The sequence below is a fragment of the Pteropus medius genome, unplaced genomic scaffold (genome assembly GCF_902729225.1).
Source record: "Pteropus medius unplaced genomic scaffold, Ma_sr-lr_union100, whole genome shotgun sequence".
In the NCBI taxonomy this organism is placed as follows: Eukaryota; Metazoa; Chordata; class Mammalia; order Chiroptera; family Pteropodidae; genus Pteropus; species Pteropus medius.
Window position 1 is genome coordinate 3102451 of NW_024344253.1, and position 20733 is coordinate 3123183.

The 20733-nt window shown below is 36.7% G+C and overlaps 1 protein-coding gene across 1 annotated transcript in view; it reads right to left on the reverse strand.

The window, feature by feature from the left end:
* PLPPR5 (phospholipid phosphatase related 5) overlaps positions 1–20733 on the reverse strand; it is an 89188-nt gene that overhangs the window by 15618 nt on the left and 52837 nt on the right. Inside the window, exons 4-5 of the mRNA XM_039869551.1 lie at positions 10845–11021; positions 4567–4686 (exon numbers count right to left, since the gene is read on the reverse strand). Of these exons, the coding sequence (XP_039725485.1) occupies positions 4567–4686; positions 10845–11021 (297 nt within the window). The remainder of the gene's footprint in view (positions 1–4566; positions 4687–10844; positions 11022–20733) is intronic.

Here is a 20733-nt window from a genome sequence, read left to right on the forward strand (position 1 = left end):
GAGAAAAATAAACCAAACACTTTCAAAAAGATTTTGTGAGTTATAAAGAAGGGGCACAGGGATTTAAACTACTATGGGGGTTTTTTTCTAAGGGACTTTGATCGATCTGAACATATCAGAAGTCAATATGAGGAAGTATAACCAGGACTTCCTAGGAGAGCAGCTGAAGAAAATTGAATAATTTTATAACATTATAATTATTTTAGTTACATAATTATTTGTGAATATAGCCTCTTTATAGAAAGAAAAAGAGAAACACTTTACAACAAGCATTGGAAAACTTTCTACATCTTGATTTACCTCATCCATTTTAACTGTTGAATAGTAATAATAATTATGATTGGCAATGATGAAGGGTTTGATAAATGTCATTATTCTAAGTGCTTTCCTATTATCTTGCTGAACTCTCATAACTATCATTCTATAAATGAGAAAACTGAGTCACAGAGCACTTGTTATCTGCCCAAGATCAAATTATCCAAAATCCTCAGCCAGTCTACCTCCCGAACCTGTGAGCAGAAACACCACACTATAATGTACTAGATCCCACTGTAGGAATGTAGCATGATTGATTTACTAATTCACTACTGATATACAGTTAGGCCTTTCAAGATTTGATATTATGAACAGCTGTAATGAAGTAACAAATATTTAGTGGACATTGAAATATGATGGGCTAGTTTCCATGGATGATTCTTTTCATAAAACCAAATATAACGATTGCTCAGACTTACTCTTCTCTTTCAGAAAAGTCATGACTCTTCCTCATAAACTATGGTAATTAACTATATGACAAAGTCCCTACAATTAAGGGATAAATTGCTAACATAAAAATAAAGAATGCCTGCATGCTGCAATACTCTGTACCTTATAGTTTTATCAAACATGTACTTTGAACAAACAAGACTATGTAAATATATAACTTCTAAAAGAAACCCTTTGCTTTCTCCACACCAAACTGACAACCAGAAAATGACAGCTTGGCATAATGATGCTAAAAGTACTGTCTATGCCCCAAGACCAAACTAAAACATGGAACTCCCTTTCTCTACTCAGAGGGTCAGCTCTAGGATCCAATGTCACCCATCAACTATCAATCATGAAGATCAAGCTTCTGGGAAGAATTTTTCATTCGTTTTTCATTGCGAACTACAATGAAAAGCAATATATTTACTCCAAATATTTCTTATTGCAAAAAGAAGAGAAAGCTATTGTGGGCTTTCTTTAAGTGATGGTCTTCACACTAACGCACGTCCTCCCAGCAGCAGAGCTCCAAAGGGAAGCCTGAGTTGCGTTGCCAGCGTCTGGACGCGTGATGGTCCTGTGGTCTGTGTGAGTGCGGGGAGCCCACCACGCACTGTGTGTGGTGCGGACAGTGTTCTGCCTGGAAACAGGAATAAAAAGAGCCGAGAGCAAAGTCGGGGTTTGTCAGCGTGTGTGTCAAGGCACTCCAGTGGGCAAAGGGGAGAATCAAATCGGGGTCAAATCGCCTTCACTTCCTAACTACCAGAGTGAAAACGAAGCACATGAATTTGTCATAAAAAAAATTAATGAAAGAAAGAAGTTAATGAACACTGATCTCTTGCAATCTATAGATTCTAATAGAATATTTTTTGCTTTCACCATCTAATATTTTAAATTCACTGTAAATAAAAATGAATTAACAGAAAATCAACAGGAATTTTTAAACATTTAATATATAGAATGATAGAATGGAATGTAAATATTTGGCAATGCTAGGAGGCTACTAAAGAACTCTTATGCAAATAAATACGTTAAAATGGAGGAGACTAATTAATGATAATTTCAGAGGTATATAAAATGAAGGCTCTAATAGCTACCCGACCATTTTCTTCAAAATAATGTTCAAGATTTCTTTCTAAATTCTACTGTTTTAAGTTAAGCAAGATCTAATTTTGTGCATATTATTCACTTTTTTAAAAAACATTTTATCAAATCAGTATGTATCTTGAAATGTTACATCGTATAAATTTTCTTTGCTGCTTATGAATGATATGGACTTTTGCAAAATGCTTAACCACTTGAGAGTTCAGTTTTCTTAGCTGTATAGTGGGGAAATTTATCATTACCAGCCATCAGCTAAGCCGCTGTAGAAAATTGATGGAGTTTTTTTGTTGTTGTTCTCAGAGCCACCTAGGGTGTGTGTGTGCAATGCTCCATGAGCTCATCCAGAAACTCAGGCTGTCAGGTGGATTGGTACCTTTAAAAATTACGGATTACTCCAGTCATTACCTTTGCATTTGGTGAAAAGGAGTGGAGAATACTTAGGACAAGAGCCTTCAAAGAGATAAACCAGAGGTTGCACTTACCCCGCTGCTTAATTGCATTGGTCTTAACTTAGTTGTATGGTCACATCTAACTGCAATGGAAGCCGAGAAATATAGACTACAGCTGGAGAGTCATGGGAGTAGCTAATATTGACTTGGGGAATTCATTTGCTAAAAGGGAGAAGGGGAGAAGGATACTGATGAACTATTAGCAGTTTTTGCCACTATAATGATACCCGGCTTTAAAAACTGTAGTTAAAAAGTAAAATTATACTGGTAGAGCATAGAAGTATTTTTGTAGAATTTACATAAGCAATCAATGTAGTGCTTGACACACACTGAATGGTCATTAAATAGTAGTTATCATCATCATCATCATCATCATCATCATCATCATCTAGTACCTCTATCTTCACCTGAGTGCTTGAATGACCTCCACGGTATCATGAATAAGTGATTATTTAGCAATACTTGAATCTCTATAGTAAAAGTAAATTTCATTGCTTTTAAGGCAGCCATTCCATTTTCAGAAAGTTTTTACTTCTTTCCAGACATTATTTATCTTCTTACACTTTCTTTTCTTTCACCCTAATTGTGATCTCTGAGGCCCTGCAGAACAAATCACATCCCTCTGACATACAATAGTTCTTCAGATATTTGTGAAAAGTTATTGCTTCTTCCATGAGTTTTCTTTTTCTCTAGACTAACCATTTTCTGTTCCTTCCACAGTCTCTCATAATCCATAATGCTGAGTCCAGTCATCATCCTGGACACATTTATTCACTCCTTTAACAAATGTTCATTGAGTGCCGACTATTCTTTTTTGTCAATGTTTACCTTACAACTATGTTGCCAAGGGCAGTACATAGTTTTTCAAGTTGGTCTGAGCAGAGCAAATGCTCATCTCTCTCACTCTGGATATCGTTTTCCCAAAGCAGGGCTTAAGATCATATTAACTCTCAGCAGCTGTATCATGCTGTTCACACATGCTAGGTGGTCGCCTACTACACCCTCTGAGCCATTTTCGTTCATGCAGTTCATCTAGATGGACCCTACCCTACACGAACTTTTTAAAAATACACATACAAAGCGTTTTCTTTATTTCTAGTTAATTGTTCATTGTAATCTTATTGTAATCTCTTAAGAATTTTTATTCTTTCATCCAATATGTTAATTATCCCTCACAGATTCACACCATCTAAACACCTGATTAGCATGTAATTGAACTCTTCATCTAAGATATTGATCAAAACATGGATATAGACAGGGCTGAGGAGAAGCCTTTAGTAACCCTCTAAGCAATTATTTAACCAGTTACAAATGTGCATAACTGTGTCATCATCATTTTAAAAACATTAAGTCTCAAGAAAAGTTTTTGTTAGATACCTGGCTTCTGTGTTCATTGCCATGCCCAAGGAAGCCTTGACCTACCATTGGTCTGGCTCCAATCAGCCCCCACCTGACCCTGGGCGCCTCCTTGATTAGAGTATGACTGGTGTTTTCCAGCTGCCGGACCTTCATACATTGAGATACAACAAATATTTATTGAACCCTCGTTATGTGCCAAGTGTTATACTAAGGAGTTTCATATACAGTTGACCCTTGAACAATGTGGAGGTTAGAGGTTCTGACTCCCATGCAGTCACATATAAGTTTAAATTCCCCAAAACCTTAACTACTAATAGCCTACTGTTGACCATAACAATTATCGATAACATAAACAGTTGATTAGCATACATATTGTATTTTATATGTATTACATACTGTGTTCTTACACTAAAGTAAGCTAGAAAAAAGAAAATGTTATTAAGAAAATCATAAGGAAGAGAAATTACATTTATAGTATTTATTGAAAAAATCCACATATAAGTGGACCCGTCTTGTTCAAGGATCAACTGTAAATGGAGCATAGAAGAAATGGAACATATTTCATTTAAAAAATGCACATATTCTCAAGCAAAACTATCTTACTATTTTGCCTATGCATGAGAACATTGCACAATGTTCTAGAAGCTATGACAAAGTACAGAACATACTCCATATACAGGTACACAGCTGTAGCATGAGGGATTCAAAGAAATATTTTAAGTGTGATTTACCTTTTTCTAACACAATGTCTTCAGTGAGTAAATCCATGCTAAATACCACATTAGACTCTGAGTTTGTTTCGATAAATCGAAAATGACTGTGCAAATACTCTCAGGAATAATTATTCCTTTGCTCTAGGTAATAAACACATTTTAGAATTTAAATTATGCATCACCTGTACAGATGTTACCTTTTCCAAAGGACTTTCTGCTCGAGGAATGCTGATCATTGGCATCTGTGTCAGATTATCCGTGCGTATATGCTCATTTTCTGGTTGTCTTCCTTTGAAATTATTTACCACACACACGACCTAAAATTTCAGAAAAAAATTATGGTTTAAAACAAAGCCATGCACTCTATGACTATGACTCTTGAGTAGCTTAATACATCTAATCATAGCAATAAAGTATTAAAATTACTTAAATATTAAATATATATAACTTTATATCCAGATTTATCTTGTATAGTTTTGAAATAGTTACGTCAGTGCAAATGTGTTCAAGAAAATTCATCAATTAATATGTAGTTCAGTTAATAATGACAATTTATTATTCCATAATTTTCATTAAATTAGGTTGTAGTGAATGCTCAAATCAATCCCAAAATAACATCATAACCTTATAAAAGTTTGTAGTAAGCTAACCTTTCCCTAATGTGGCAAACCTACAACTTAATTTCAGTGCTAATTATTTCTCATTGCTTCAAGATCATTACATTCATAACGAATCTCTACAATTGGCTCTCTCTAGTAGCATCCTTTCAATTAACCTAGTGTATTGTCTCTTATTGTATCTCATATATACTTGGCATTTCAACAATAGCTTACTGGGGCTAATGCTGAAATAGAAGACCTTTGACAAAAAGGGAACTGAGCTTTGTTTCAATTTATTATATCCCAGGGGTGACAGAATTTGAACTAAACCAGAGGTTCTCATACACAAGAGTGCATAAAAATAAAGCTCTGGCACTATTAAAAATGCACATTCCTAAACCATTCAGTAAAGATTATAATTTCATAGATGAAGGATGGGGCCTAGGAGTTGGCACTTTAAAAATGCATTCCAGAAGCTTCCGGTGCAGGTGGATCATGCTTCAAGAAATAGTGAATTAAACAACAGAGGAAAATTACTTGCTACTATCTGCTTAACTAGTAGGTAAGATATTTTTGAGCCTTCTTCTGGGTTTGATATTCTATTATCAAATCAAAATACAGAACTCATTTGCGGTTAAAACCTAACATTCATTTAAAAAAATGCTTAATATGTAATTACACATTTACATTGTCTATTTTCACAAATGCTGTACTGGAAAGCCTTTTCTTTAGTAGGGCTCATTGCTGAACACTTTCAAAGGCCAATTAGATCTCGATTACTCTTTAGTTTTTAAATAAAATTTACAAATCTACAAAATAATAATATGTACTACGAAACCTTATCTTAGAAAAAATATTTCCTTACAAATTGGTATATATTGACTATCCTTCCACTTCCTTGAAGAATTACAGATCAGAAGCATAGATCAAATCTTGATAATTTATACTTCAGCTTTATCATCACCATCAAGATCTTTAAAGTCAGGGATGGTAAGGGGTTGGCAGTGGACACTGACAAAACTGCTATTGAATGATGACCCTACGGAGGACTGACCGTGATTGCCTTGGAGCAAGGTCAGCTTATTACGGCTTTGTTTGTGCTTTGCTCACATCAACCTGTGAATCTTTTCATCGAAGCACTTATTTCTGTATGAAATTATACATCCGTTAGCATAATATTTTGGTTGATGTGAGTCTCTTCCAAGATTGTAAGCTCCATAAAAGCGGACGCTGTCTTTCTTTTTTCGCTCACCATTGTATTCTCAGTGCCACAGAGAGTGAAGAGTTTAATGAATGAGCCTGCATCCAGGGCAACGTTTCTAAATTTTCTAATGTTCCTATATAATTTAAAGTAACTTTACTCTGAAACATTCTACTTTTACATTAAAACTTCCACGTGTATAATTCTACCCTCTCCTACAAAAATGACACTGTCACCACAACATATATTTTCTTTTACTTTTTCCAATAGTAATAATAAATTAATCTCATCCATCTATGATCATTTTCCCTCTTCCCTTGTGGCAAATAAAAATCTCTGTTGTATGGGGTCAAGTGCTCGGGTTTGGAATCAAAAAACCTGGGCTTTAATCCTAGGTTCTCTTATTTACTAACTGTGTGAGCCTGGGCAAGCTGCTTAATATAACTAGACCTGTTTCTTTAATCTACAAAATGAAAATAATAACTATATCTCAATCTGCTATTGTGAATATTGGTTGAGTTAATTTAGTAAAGAGTGCTTCAATAACTCTTTTTGTTATTGTTATTATTACATATGATAACATGATAAGCTTTTGCTGTGGCTCAGCAAACTTGAACTATTCCACCTAACACAGTAATATGCATCTTTTTTGGAAGTTCTTAAAACAATATTAATTAATCTACAACTATTGTTCAACTAGTATTTGTTTTGTATTTTCCTAAGCATGGAGATTCTGTTCTCTAACTTTAATGAAAATGCACATAGGACAAGAGTGATATACTCAGTACAGAATATAAGTCCTTGTTAGATTTAATAGGATGGAGTTTGAGTGCAGTGAGGAAAAATGAGAACCATGAAATCAGGGACACTTCCTGGGAAAGTTGGGACTCATCTAAGAAAAATGTCAAGTGCATAAAGGATCTGAATACAGTCATCAAAGGTGAGGACCATGATGTCCAGAGCCTTCTCTGTACCACTCGACAGCACTTATTACATGTGTGATTTCATTTAACCCCGAAAGGAGCTCTGGGAAGTGAATAAAACAGTTCTTCATTCATGCATTCATTCATTCATTCATTCATCCATCTGTTCATCTATATTTCCTGAGAACCTCCTACATATTGGACCCGGTACTGGATACTGGGAATCCACAGTGAAGAAAACAAAGAAATGCCTTCTGCATGAGCAGCTTACATTCTAATGGGTTTCATAGCAAAAAAAATTTTCAACAAAAATTTTATACGTGGTACATTAAAAGTTGAAATGTGCTATGAAGGAAAGTGAATAGGGAATGAGAAATGTCCTCAGGAAGGAATAGCCATTTTAAATACAGTTCAGGGAAGGCCTCACTGCTTCAGGCATAATGAAGGGCTAAGTAATTTGTTCAAGGTCACACATCCAACGTGTGGCAAAAGCAGAATTCACAACTAGGTTTGTCTGACTCCCAGAACCTCTGTTTTGCTCTCTGACATATACAGAGGAACAGGCTTTCCCACTGAGGCAAATGTGTAGGCTGGACAGTCTGTTTGTGAGAGAGAAGGATCACTGACTGGATCCGAAGTCCATGGATTCCACTGTAAAGAGGGAAAAACAGACTTGGCTAGGAAGAGTGCAGCCAGATTACTGAGGATCTCAGAAGTTCACTGGAAGTGTCTGTATTTAATGCAGCAGGAAAGAGGTTTTGGGTGTTTTGTTTTGTTTTGTTATTAGCAGTGAATTGTTATAATGTGTATAGAAGAAGAATAGGAGGTATTTGGAGGAGAGCCTGAACTGAGGAGGCAGCTAAGAATCTATAGACATAATAGAGAGAAGATGCATTGATCTAAAATCGGGAGGTTGTAGTCAGAATGGCAAAGAAATAAGTTATGGAAGAAATGTTTTTGTAATGCAAGTGAACTGGGATTAGATGAGTCACAGGGTATGGGAGATAAACCAGGAGAATGAGTCAAAGGCAAACACCAGACACTGGGTCTAGGTGGCTGTGGGCTGTGGGTGCCTTTCACTGAAACACAGAGGCTCTCAGTAGGCTGTCTTCATTTTATTTTGGAATCATTTTAGAGTTCTGCACACACCACAAGATAATTGGAAACACCTCAGGATGTTGCAAGCCAGAGCTATAGTCACTGCTCAAAATAAATGCTCTACTTAGTTGCCCGAATGGGAAACCTGGGACTCCTCAGAGACTGCTCCCTCTCCTTTGCCTCTGTCATCTCCAGTGTTCCATCAGGCTCCAAACCATTCCACTCCCGAACACCCCTCCTCCTCCTCGTAGCTCTTCCTGAGTTCCCTTTCCAATAAACTGGTCATCTAGTGAGTAAACAGGTTTTCCTGAGTTCTGCAAGCCATTCTAGCAAATTAATTGAACCTAAGGGAGGGGGTCGTGGGGACCTCTGACTTGTAGTCAGTCAGTCAGAAGTACAGGTAACCCAGACTTGCGACTGAAGTCTGACGTCCAAGGAAGCGGTGAGTGGAACCTCCAATCTATGGCTGGTTGGTCAGAAGCACAGGTAATAAATGGACTTGCGACTGGTGTCGAAAGTGTGAGTGGGGACAGTGTTGTGGGACTGTCTTATGGGAATCCGATGTGAGACACTATCAGAATTGAGCTGAATTCTCAGACACCCTGCTGTTGTCACCGTGCTGGCATCTGAGAATTCCTTGTTGGTGTGAAGAAGCTTCCCCCACCACACACGCATTGGAACTGGGTCCAGGAACACCCTTTACTTGTCCCACCAGACTGCGATCTGTTTAAATACGTAGAATGTATCTTTTTCATGTATTTATTCCAAGCAGCAAGCTTGTGCCTAGATTACAGTAGGGGCTCTGTAAATGTTTATTTTATGAAGGAAGAAAAGGGGGAATGTCTGGAGGAATAATCTGGCTACTGTATTATTGTCTGACCCCCGAAACAGACTATAACTCCCACCAGAGACAGGTCATGTTGATCTGAGCCATCTTGCATCTCTAGTTTTGGCACAGCGCCTGACACCTGTAGACATACTTATGATAATGGTTGTGAATGGATGCTTAAATGCTCATTTAGTTATTACAGAGTTAAAGCATTACTTTCCCACGACCTTTTCATAAGGTCATTTTCTTAGACTGAGGGGAATGTTTGAACGATCATTATGGAATGTTCTGAATATGTGCAGTAGGAGGGTCTTGAGCTGAAAGGCAATCCAAGTCATCATTCACCATGAGGCTCTCAGGCAGGGAAGTGACTGACAAGCATTCTAGATTTGGCCTCATAGGTGTCAAGAGGTTCACTGGAAGCAAAGGGAAGATGGCAGTAGCCACAAAAAATTAGCAGAAAGCCTGATGAGACATCAGAGAAGATGCTCTGGACCCGTGGAGTTGAAAGCACTTACGTCTGCCACTACTGCTCTGAAATTTTGACTTTTAGTATTCTTCTTACTTGCCTAGGATTATTTCCTTAGAATTTATGTAAGATGTTTTTGTTTTGTTTCATTAAATGTTAATCTGTTTCAACTGTGGTGAGTAAAAATAAGGAAAAGGTTTTGACCCAGGCCTGGGCCACAGTTTACACGAGGCTGCAGCATATTTCCGGGACAGGGAGGGAGTTGAGCCTAAGTCTTCCAGAGACCTTGGGACACAGTAGGAATAACATGAGGAAGGAAAGTAGCACAAGGCATAGAGCAGGGAAGAGGGCATAGTCACCGCTTTACCATAGGAGATTCTAGAAGAAGAACTGATTTAAAATGCCTGGTGCAGAAACTGCGCTCAAATTTTTAGTGGCCAGAAAGGTACATGTAAGTTTTCATTTACTGGGTATTAACTAGTAAAAGGAGGAAGAAGAAGAGAAGTTTACTATGAGGAGCAATTTAAATGTAATCAAACGGGAACTAAAGTGTGTCATAATACGTCAATGCAAAAATGTTTTCATTTATAGTCTACACATTTTTTCATCTCGGCCAAATGTTGTATATTCATTCTTAAGCCATGCTAAAATACAGTTTCCAACAACCAAAATATATATAGTTATTCTAAGGAGATTTTTAAATAGGTGTAGAGATAGCATGCTTACTTCATTAGAATTCACTACCTATGCTCTTCACTTCTCAGCAAAATCTAACTGGAGGTGGTATAGTCCTGGGAACACAGGAAGGAAAGTAGCACAAGGCATAGAGCAGGGAAGAGGGCATAGTCACCACTTTACCATAGGAGATTCTAGAAGAACTGATTTAAAATGCTATTAGTCACTGAAGGGGACCGGTCCCTCTCATGAGTGAAGTTTACCCGAGTGAGGTTTACCAGATAATGAGCGCTGTGGCTGTAACTCGTGGCTCACACCAGGGGACTCTGAGATCCTCCAGGTACTCCAGGATGCAAACTGCCCTGAGGGAATTTCAGGACTATCCATGCAACCCAGTCATAAAAGCTATCCACAGAGAAATGAGTGCTTTTAGCCTTGTTTCATTTTACATGAAAATATTTTGTTCAACTTTAAATGTAGAATTTATACTTTTTCATCCCCATACCTAACTTTATGCAGAACAGATGAAGTAAGAGGGACAAATGAATGCCTTAGAATATACATATCATCATTTGATATGTCACATTTAGTCAAACCCAGTAATTCACATGTGTAATTTCTTACAGGTGGTTATACAAGTTAATTAAAAACCCGGTGATACCTAAGTAAATTTGTACTTACCAAAAATACTGCTATAGATATTCCAACCAGAAAGCCTGCTATCACATCTGACCAATGATTTCGATATTCCGCTACTCTGTTGAGTCCAGTAAGAAAGGCCAAGCACATTAAGCCCAAGCACAGAACAGGCTTAGCAAGTCTTGTTCCTTTGGCTTTGATTGTGTTGGTAATGTACATCTGAAATATTAAATGAGAAACATGATTTTTCACTAAGGCTTTTCCTTGATGTACACCCTGTATGTATGTATGTACACATATATATGCTTATATGGTTCAATAATTAACTCTATTAATTTTTCAAAATTTTCTTAAAAGAATTTAAGAGTAGTAATTATTTAATTTTACTTACCTGATATTTACTAATTCTTACTAATTACTGGCTAATTCTTTTGATCATTTAGGAACACAGAGCACAGACATTCTAAGTGACCTTCTGTTAAAACTTAATATACCTATTCTTTTTTATATTAATTTACATTTTATATTATTTTTTTCAAGTAGAATTGGTTCACATTCATTTTATTTATTTAATTTTTTAAATAATTTTTTTTATTTTTCAGTTATAGTTAGTATACAATATTATATTAGTTTCAGGTGTACAACATAGTGATTAGACATTTACATAACTCAGGAAGCAATCACCCCAAAAGATCCAGTACCCATCTGATACCATACAGAGTTATTACAATATTACTGACTGTATTCCTTATGCTATACTTTATATCCCATGACTATTTTGTAACTACCAACTAGTACTTCTTCTTTTCCCCTTCCCCTTTTTCCCCCTCCCCCAAGCCCCTTCCCATCTGGCAACCATCAAAAATGTTCTCTATATCTATGACTTTGCTTCTGTTTTGTTTGTTTATTTTACACTTTAGATTCCACAGATAAGTAAAATCATATGCCAATTATCTTTCTCTGTCTGACTTACTCCACTCAGCAAAATATCTTTTAGGTCAATCCATGTTGCAGATGGCAAGATTTTATTCTTTTTGAAATTTTTTACAGTTAAGTGATATTCCATTGTAATATGTACCTCTTTATTTTTTCATCCATTGATAGACACCCAGGTTGCCTCCATATCTTGGCTATTGTAAAAATGCTGCAATGAACATATGGAGTCACATGTCCTTTCAAAGTAGTATTTTGGGTTTCCTTGGACAAATACCCAGAAGTAGGATAACTGGGTCCTTCTTTGTCTCCTATTATAGCCTTTGTTTTAAAGTCTATTTTGTCTGCTACCCCAGATTTTTTTTTTTTCTTTTTCATTTTCATGAAATATCTTTTTTCATCTCTTTACTTGCAGGCTGTGTGTGTCTTTCGATCTGAAGTGAGTCTCTTGTAGGCAGCATATGTAAAGTTCTTGTTTTCTTATCCATTTAGCCACCCTGTCTTTTGATTAAAGCATTTAATCCTTTTTCATTTGAAGTAACTGTTGATAGCTATGTAGTTCTTTCCATTTTATTATTCATAATTTTGATTCTTCTTTCTTCTTGTTCTTATTCTTCTTATCCTCCTCCTCCTCCTTCTCCTTCTTCCCCTTCCCCTTCTCCTTCTTGTCCCTCTAACATTTCTTACCAGTTTAGTGGTGATGAACTCCTTTAGCTTTTTCTTGTCCGAGAAGCTCTTTATATGTCATTTGATTCTAAATGATAGCTTTTCTGAGTAATCTTGGTTGTAGGTCCTGACTTTTCATCAGTTTGAATACTTCTTCCCAATCCCTTCTGGTCAGAAAAGTTTCTATTGCGAAATCAGCTGATAGTCCTATGGGAGTTCCCTTGTGGGTAACTAACTGTTTTTTTTCTTGCTGCTTTTAAGACTCTCTTGGTCTTTAACCTTTGGCCTTTTAATTATGATGTGTCTTGGTGTGGCTCTCTTTGAGTTCATCTTGTTTGGGACTCTCTCTGCTTCCTGGGCTTAGTGGTACCTTGAGAGGCCAAGCCAAAAGCCAAGGCCAGCAAGAGAGACGGGGCACAAGGCCAGATGCTGCTTGCTTAGGTTCTATGAACCTTTGAGAGATTTCAGGAAAGCCCACAGCATGAGCTAAAACAGCTTATTTGTATGGAAAAGCCACTGCAAGTGGCTTGGGTGGGCCTGCAAGTTAGGTGGGGTGGGGCCTCAGAAAATCACCTGGGCAACCGTATTAGCCAAATTGATGGAGACTCAGATATGGTGGTGCCTACATCTGCAAATCGGGAGTGGGAGGACTCACCAAAGGAACAATGGATTCTTCCATCACTTCTGTCTGGGAGAAAGCTGCCCCTCCAGCCCTCGCCCTAAAGCCAGACAATTCAGTTCCTCCCCATATGTCCCTGGCACCCCACAAGCTGCTACCTGAGTGCTGGAGCTTGGAGAGACTGAGTCTGTTAGCAAGTAAGTCTATGCTTGGGTGCTTTAAGAGGAAAGCCTGGAATTCCAGTAGCCTTCCATCTCACTCAGCTACAATCTCTGCTGGTTTTCACAGCCAGAAGTTATGGGGACTTCTCTCTGGACCTGGAACCCTGGGAGCGGGGCCCAGTGTGGGGCTGGTACCCCTTGTTCCTCTGAGGGGCCTCCACGATCAAGATATCCTTCCTGATTCTCAACTGCTACATATGGTTATGGGACAAGCCCATTTTGCTCTCCGCCCCTCCTACCAGTCAAGGTGGCCTCTTCTCTGTGTCCCCAGTTGTAGTATTTCTGTTCAGCCAAACCTCAAGTGACTCCCAATGATTATTGTTCTGTAGTTTAGTTGTAATTTCGATGTGGTCTTGAGAGGAGGCGAGCACGACATCTACCTACTACACAATCTTGACTGGAAGTATGAATTTACATTTTAGATCAAAACTGGTTGAAAGGGAACACTAATGAAGAAGTGTTCTTAATGTTTACATTTTTGTATCCTATATTGAGAGTATGCATACTTGATAAAATCAGAACTTGTGAATATAGCTATAAAAAATAAAATAGAGCAGATTTTACTAAATAGATATTACTTTAAAGAAGGAATTTAAAGTTCAATGCAGTGCCAAAGTTTGTTTTTATATTGCTATCTGAAATTGTGAAATTACTTTAATTTTGTTAGACTTAAGACAAAAAAAAAAAACAAACTTAATTACAAAGAGGGAAAAGTCAGCTAAAAACAAAACAAAACAAAACAATGGATACCTACCTACATTTTTGGTACCTTCACATATGCTAAGTAAGAAGTGCCAACTGATTGGACTGAATAAAACGTCTTCAAATTGTGACCACTATACTTAAGAATAACTCAGCCCTTCCATAATCTAATTTATTCTATAGCTCAACTGCTTATCATTTAGATCCTGTATTACTGTATAAGCAAATAAGTTGATTAAAAATATATCAATTGTTATTTCAAGTCATTAGTAAAGTAATTATAAAAGAGATGGCTTTGACAGTACAATATGTTTTTATGATATTAATGTCAGTAATTATCTTATGCTGATATTATACTCAGAAAAATACTTGAGATGCATATAACTACTTGCCTATTGTCCTTAGCTGGATAAAAAATATATTTTCCAAAGAGATTAAACCAAAATCAATGCTGAAGTTTTTAGTTTATAGCAGCCATTTAAGAACGCTATAAAATTCAGTAGTTATCTTTTCCATTGTCATTGTCATTTTCCTGGGCAAAGTTCGCAGCTCTGTTAGCTGCCGGAAGAAGCTATATAAATCATTAAACAGTCCATGTGATACAAAGCTTAAATCTAGCCAAGTTCCAGCCCTTTGCAATCTATCCCAGGTCCCAATACTCTTTAAAAAAAAAAAAAAGAGCTTGATTGCCTCCATCTTGAGCCTGTGACATTCAGAGCTAGGTCTGTGTGTTCTAAGTCTGTGCTGAGAAGAGCAAAATAATTTCAGTTATTGAGGATAAGTATACATGAGAGAGAAACAGGAAGAGATAAGAAAAAGAAAATGATGCCTTTGCTATTCTGAGAAAATGTGTTAAAGAGCTCTGCCCACATGAATAATAAGGCAAGGATATCACACCACTTCAGGTTTCCAGTGATGCATCTAATACAGAATTCCCAACTTGACTACTGCATATAAATAAGGAGTGAAATTTGGGCTGCTTGTGAGATTTTCTTTAACACAGCCACAAGGCTGATTAATGATTTCTTACCTTTGCATTTCTTCATATCTGTAAGAATTCTAAAGATAGCCTATCCTTATTAAGACAAAATAAATGTGAAATGATAACTGAATGATATTAATACTTCTAATATTCATTATAGCTATGATTAATGAGTTGTCACTGTTCATGGCAATATTCTAAGTATTTTCTATTAATTATCTTATGAAATCCTCAAAATAACCACATATGTCAGGTGCCATCACTACCTTCATTGTATAGATGAAAAATTAAATCAAGATAAAGCTTATTATGAAGAATATACAACTTGACTATTGGAGGTGGCACCGTTGAGAAAGGAGAGATGTAAAAGGGAAGTAGAGGGAAAGCACTTAAGTACCTCAATCTTCCTTCCTTTTTTCTTCATTGATTTCTTGCCTGGAGAAATTGGCCAATGGACATAAGCTGAATATTAGCAAAAGGAAGAGAGTTGAAATTAAAGATAAGAGAAAGAAGGTCTTGGGGTTAAGGCTACATCTATACTCTACTGTCAGCGAAAAGTAGAAAGTCATGTGTGGTCTATGTGGGCAACCTAAATGGCTTTGGAAAATATTTGCCTTTCTCTGCATTCCCAAAGGCTATTTCTGATAAAGCCCAGACCTTGCTTGCCAACTTGTGTAGGCCTATAGTAATCTATGAACATGGGCTACAACCCTCTGAAGTTTCTTTTGAATGGTGTGTTCATTCTTAATTGCTCCAATGACCTGAGTATTGTTTATAGGGAGCCCAAAGACACAGTCTGGCCACTATGCAAACTTATGAAAAAGTTTCTATATTAAGAATAGCCTGGACTTGGCTCTTTCTCCACCAGATCCCCACTTAACATCCAGATCCAGAGGGAGGAAGATTGAATTTCAAGGGTTATGGGAGGAGGTGACATTTGTTCAAATACATTTGACTTTAAGATGGATCATAGCAGTGCTATATAATGCACAGGTTTTTCTGGGGCATAATCAGTTGGCGTAGATGTCACAAAAGAAAAATTAGAGTTTTCAGTTATATTTGACAACTCTTTAGTACTTTATAAGTGCCTTTTAACCAGTCTAATTGTATTATCCTTACAAAATGTCTATTATTCCTAATTTGCAGAAAACGAAATTATGGCATAAGAATCTATTAAGCAAGTTGGATCCAGGACAAGAATTGATTATTTATGCTCTCTTGGTTTTTAATTCACTTATGGAACCATCTAGATTAACCAGATGTCAAAATGTAACAAAAATAAAACACAGACAGAAGGGTGTATGATTTGAACTAGATGACATCCACTCAGTCCTCCAGGGTCAGTGGATGCCCACTACATTACAGGCCCACCCATTTAACCATTATTAACAACCCTCATTCATCCATTCCACAAATACCTATTAACGCAAAGATGCAGAAAGCCAAAGCGGATCATTTGCTCCCTGCTAACAGCCTGGTGTATATTCCTTTATACTTTAATCCTTGTTTATACAAATGTGTGCAATAACTAATGCACATATGTAAGGGTTTTCTTGTTTACTTTTACTAAAATATAATTGCAATGCCCATATTTTTCAATAATGCAAATTAACTAACTTGTGATGACAAACAACCATCTGTTGGATAAGTTGAGAAAGCATTGTACAATTTTAAAACAATACTATCATATAAATAACTAAAAATAAAAACACACAAATGTGTTTTTAGTTTTTTATCGTGTTTGTTAAGCACTTAGTATACACTTGAAACTGTTTCTTCAAAAAGGAGAAATCCAATATTAGAACCAGAAGGACAAGTGTACTGGTTCCCAGCAAAGGGGAGGTGGTGGCGGGAACAGATGTCCTCTTCCCCGGTAATCCTGCTGTGTGCTCTCCGAGCACCTGCTTTGTCCTCCCTCACAACATTTAACACAGTGTACGGTTTTTATTAATTTAATTATTTCCTTCACTTGAGTGAAGACACAGAAGCCAAATCTGAGTTCTGCACTGTAAACCCTGTACTAAGTTAGCACTCTGCCTGACACAGAAAGCACTCAATAAAGACTTACTAGATTTACTTAATAAAATAATGAATAAATAAAAAATGCAAAGGTACAAGGGAGAGAGTGTGGAGTATTTTCTTCATAGCATCAGTAGCTATCTAAAATCATGTACTCCATTTCTATGCATATACATTTATCTGGTCCCTCAACTAGAATACTCCATTAAAATGGAAGCTTCTGTCCATTCACTCTTCTCCCTGAAATGCGTAGAACACTTTTACATATTAGGCATTCAAAGGCTACTGGATGAATGAATGCAAAAATGGCATACCTGGGGAAAAGTGATCTCTTGAACTCTTTTATTGTCTGAAAGTAGATATTGGCATTTTAAATGGTCCTGCCTATATATTTGTTTACTTGCTATTGTCTTTTTCCTCATCTATCTCATGCTGCCTGGAGCAATATCTGGTATAGGGCAGGCACCTGTAATAGGAAGAATATTAGCCCCCTAAAGATGCCCATGTTCTAATCCTAAAAACTTGTGAATATGTCACCTAATCACATGAGTCTTTACAAGTAAAAAGCCATCCCTGGTGCCATAGTCAGAAAGATATTTAACACTGGAGTCCAATTTGAGGCTTGCAAGTCCACATGGCCGAGGTGGGGAGGCAACCTCAGAAAAGCCACAGGACTGTCCTGCATAGTGGCCTCTCAGTCTTCACTGGTCTCCAATGCTATGTGCTTCTGCCTGTAGGTCACTCATGCCCTACTGCCAACCACTGCTAATGTCCTCTTGCCCCAAGCTGACTTGGTCCATCTAGGCTCACACACTATAAAGATCCTCTGCATCTCCAGCACGTCTCCCTTCTAGGCCCCGGTGGGCTATCTGCCCTCTCTGGTTCTGTTGCAGGGTCTTCCTGCTCCCATCATGCCTATCCTCTCTGCCACCTGACCTCCCAACGCAGGTGCACAAGAGGTTGCATTCTCCCATTTTCAAGCCTGAAATGAGGTACAATCCCATCTGCTTTCTGTGTTCTCTTCAGTCTCTCTGGTGGCCAGCTTCCTTCTCAGAGTTTCTTGTCTATGGGTGCTTGCCCAAATGTTCACATCTGCCATTCTGCCCTTTGCTCCAACCCTGCTACTTCCTAGTCCCAGAAATGCTGCCTCCCCTCCCCAGGTCGACAGCACCACCCCTTACGTCACACCCAGTGTTCTCTACTACTGGCTTATAACAAAATGCTCAGATCTGCAGATTTTGCTTTGGGTATGTAAAGGTAGCTCTGAGATTTAGACATTTCTATTCTCTCTTGACAAAGAGAGATTTGACTATGGAAACTAAACACTTTTCCTTTTCTAGTTAGTATCGGCCCATCTCTCATTTTATTTCCAGCTTTATTAAGGTAAAATTGTCAAATAAAAATTGTATATACTTAAGGTATTCAATTTGATGTTTTGACATATGTACACATTATAAAGTAAACACCACAATCAAGCTAATTAACATCAATTAACTCACATAGTTACCACTTCGTGTATATGTGTGTGATGAGAACACTTAAGATCTACCGACCCTCTTAGCAAATTTAAAGTATACAATACAGTATTGTTAACTGTAGTCACATTACTCTATAGTAGATTTGCGCATGTTATACACATATGTAATGGAATATAATTCAAAAGAAGGAATATAATTTAAAAAGAAGGGAATCCTGCCGTTTGTGACACAGATGAACCTAAAAACATTATGCTAAGTGAAGTAAGCCAGGCACAGAAAGGCAAATACTGCATGATCTCATTTATGTGTGGAATCTAAAATAGTCAAACTCAAAGAAGCAGAGAGTAGAGCAGTGGTCTCCAGGAGCTGGGGAGGGGGAAATGGGGAGAGGGGGAAATTGGTAGATGCTGACTCCTTATGGCCCACCCTTCTCTAAAGCACTGAAAAAGAGATGAGAAATCCTAGAGCTTTGTTGTCTAATATGGTGACCACTAGCTAGTGTAGCTGCTGAGACCCGAAATGTGGCTAGTAGGACCAAGGGACTGAAATTTTTAATTTTAGTTCATTTAAATTTCAAACCTAGTACTTGATTTGATTATCAGAAAAAAAATGTAAATCTATTTGGAACACATTGGGTATGTGCATCATTTTCATGCTGTAAATCTTCTGAAACCTAAATGTAAGTTGAATATTTCAGATGAAATTTTAGTACCTCAATTAAGATGTATTGCAAGTGTCAGGTATATACTGAATTTTGAAAACTGCAAAAAAAGGGATGTAAAAGGTCTCATTAACCATTTCTATATTGATATATGTTGAAATGGTAATATTTCGGATATACTCAGTTAAATAAAATAAATTCTTAAAATTCATTTCACCTTTTAGAATTTTTTAGAAAAACAAAAATCAATAATAAAAATAAAAATAATTTTACTGGAAAATTAAAAATATGTGGTTCATGTTCTATTTCTATTGAACAATGAACTTTATAATTCTATTGGATAATGCTGACTTAGACAAGAACATCATGAATTAAGAGAAATGATAAATATTTCAGTTAATATTCAATAAAGATTATACCCATCTCAGCAGTTATTGCTATTTTATTATTTATTATATTGGTTGGAATTGGGTGCTGATCCTAAAACTATTTTTTAGGACACTTGTGCTTTGTCAGACAATACTTATCTGTATCTTTTTATCTATATATATCTTTTATATCTATTAACATATTACTGTTCCAAATAGCACATAATATAAATGAAATGATATTATGAAATTATTTTGAATTTTATGAGTTTATTACAGTAATTTTTTCAGGTTCTGGTTTTCATAATGGTTACTTTTTTGTATTTTACTTCATCAAAGTTAATCAATTGTTTTTTTCTTTTTATGGATACCTTTTAGATACTTGAGAGATTCTATATTTAGTCAGTGTAAATCAGGAGGAAAAGCTCAACTTTAGGAGTTTAGTAATCTGGGTTAAAATGTCATTCTAGCACTGATTAGTTCTGTGATCTTAGACAAATTATTTAACTTTTCTGAGTCTTAGTTATACCAGTTGTAAAACAAAAAAGACAATAATTGTCTGTAGGATTTAGCTCAGGAATCACACAAGGAGTATAAGTTTTATTACTGTTACATGGTACCATGAAGATTTTTGTTTGCTTTGTAACTGCAATAAACCTAAAGGATTAAAGTTTTGAATTAAAGCTATACATCTGCTGGGAGAAATAATAAAATCAATTGCCTAACTTACGGGCATGGGATAAAGGTCCTTAAACATCTGAAAATCTGAAAATCAAGAGTATCTATCCATTTTCTTTTCAGTATATTTAATGAGTACCTAACAAAAGATTACATAATCATGAACACAGAATTTGTCATGTAGTTGATGTCTTTGAATGTGCAACACTAGGGAGTCACAAATGTGATGCAAATAACAACCCCCTCAGTGTTCAAGACCAGCTGGTGCATGCAGTTAAGATCAGAATATGCTCAGTGACTCAGCTGTCCCCAGTACAATGGTCGATTGATGGTTTGGTCATGAATAACAGCCTCTTCATCATTGACACATTTACCTTCTCCCTGAAGGGCAGCCATGGCTGATTTTACATGGAGACCATTTCTATCCAGTATGATTCCCTGCCCACTCCAATAAATATATTGTACATGTGGCACTTTGTCCATCAGTTAGAAGAACAAAACCACTCTTGCTTGACATTCTTTGTCATCTATAAAATTGAGAACCACACATATTCACCATTTAACATTTGTTTTGCGTATATACCAGTAGGATAATAATTACATA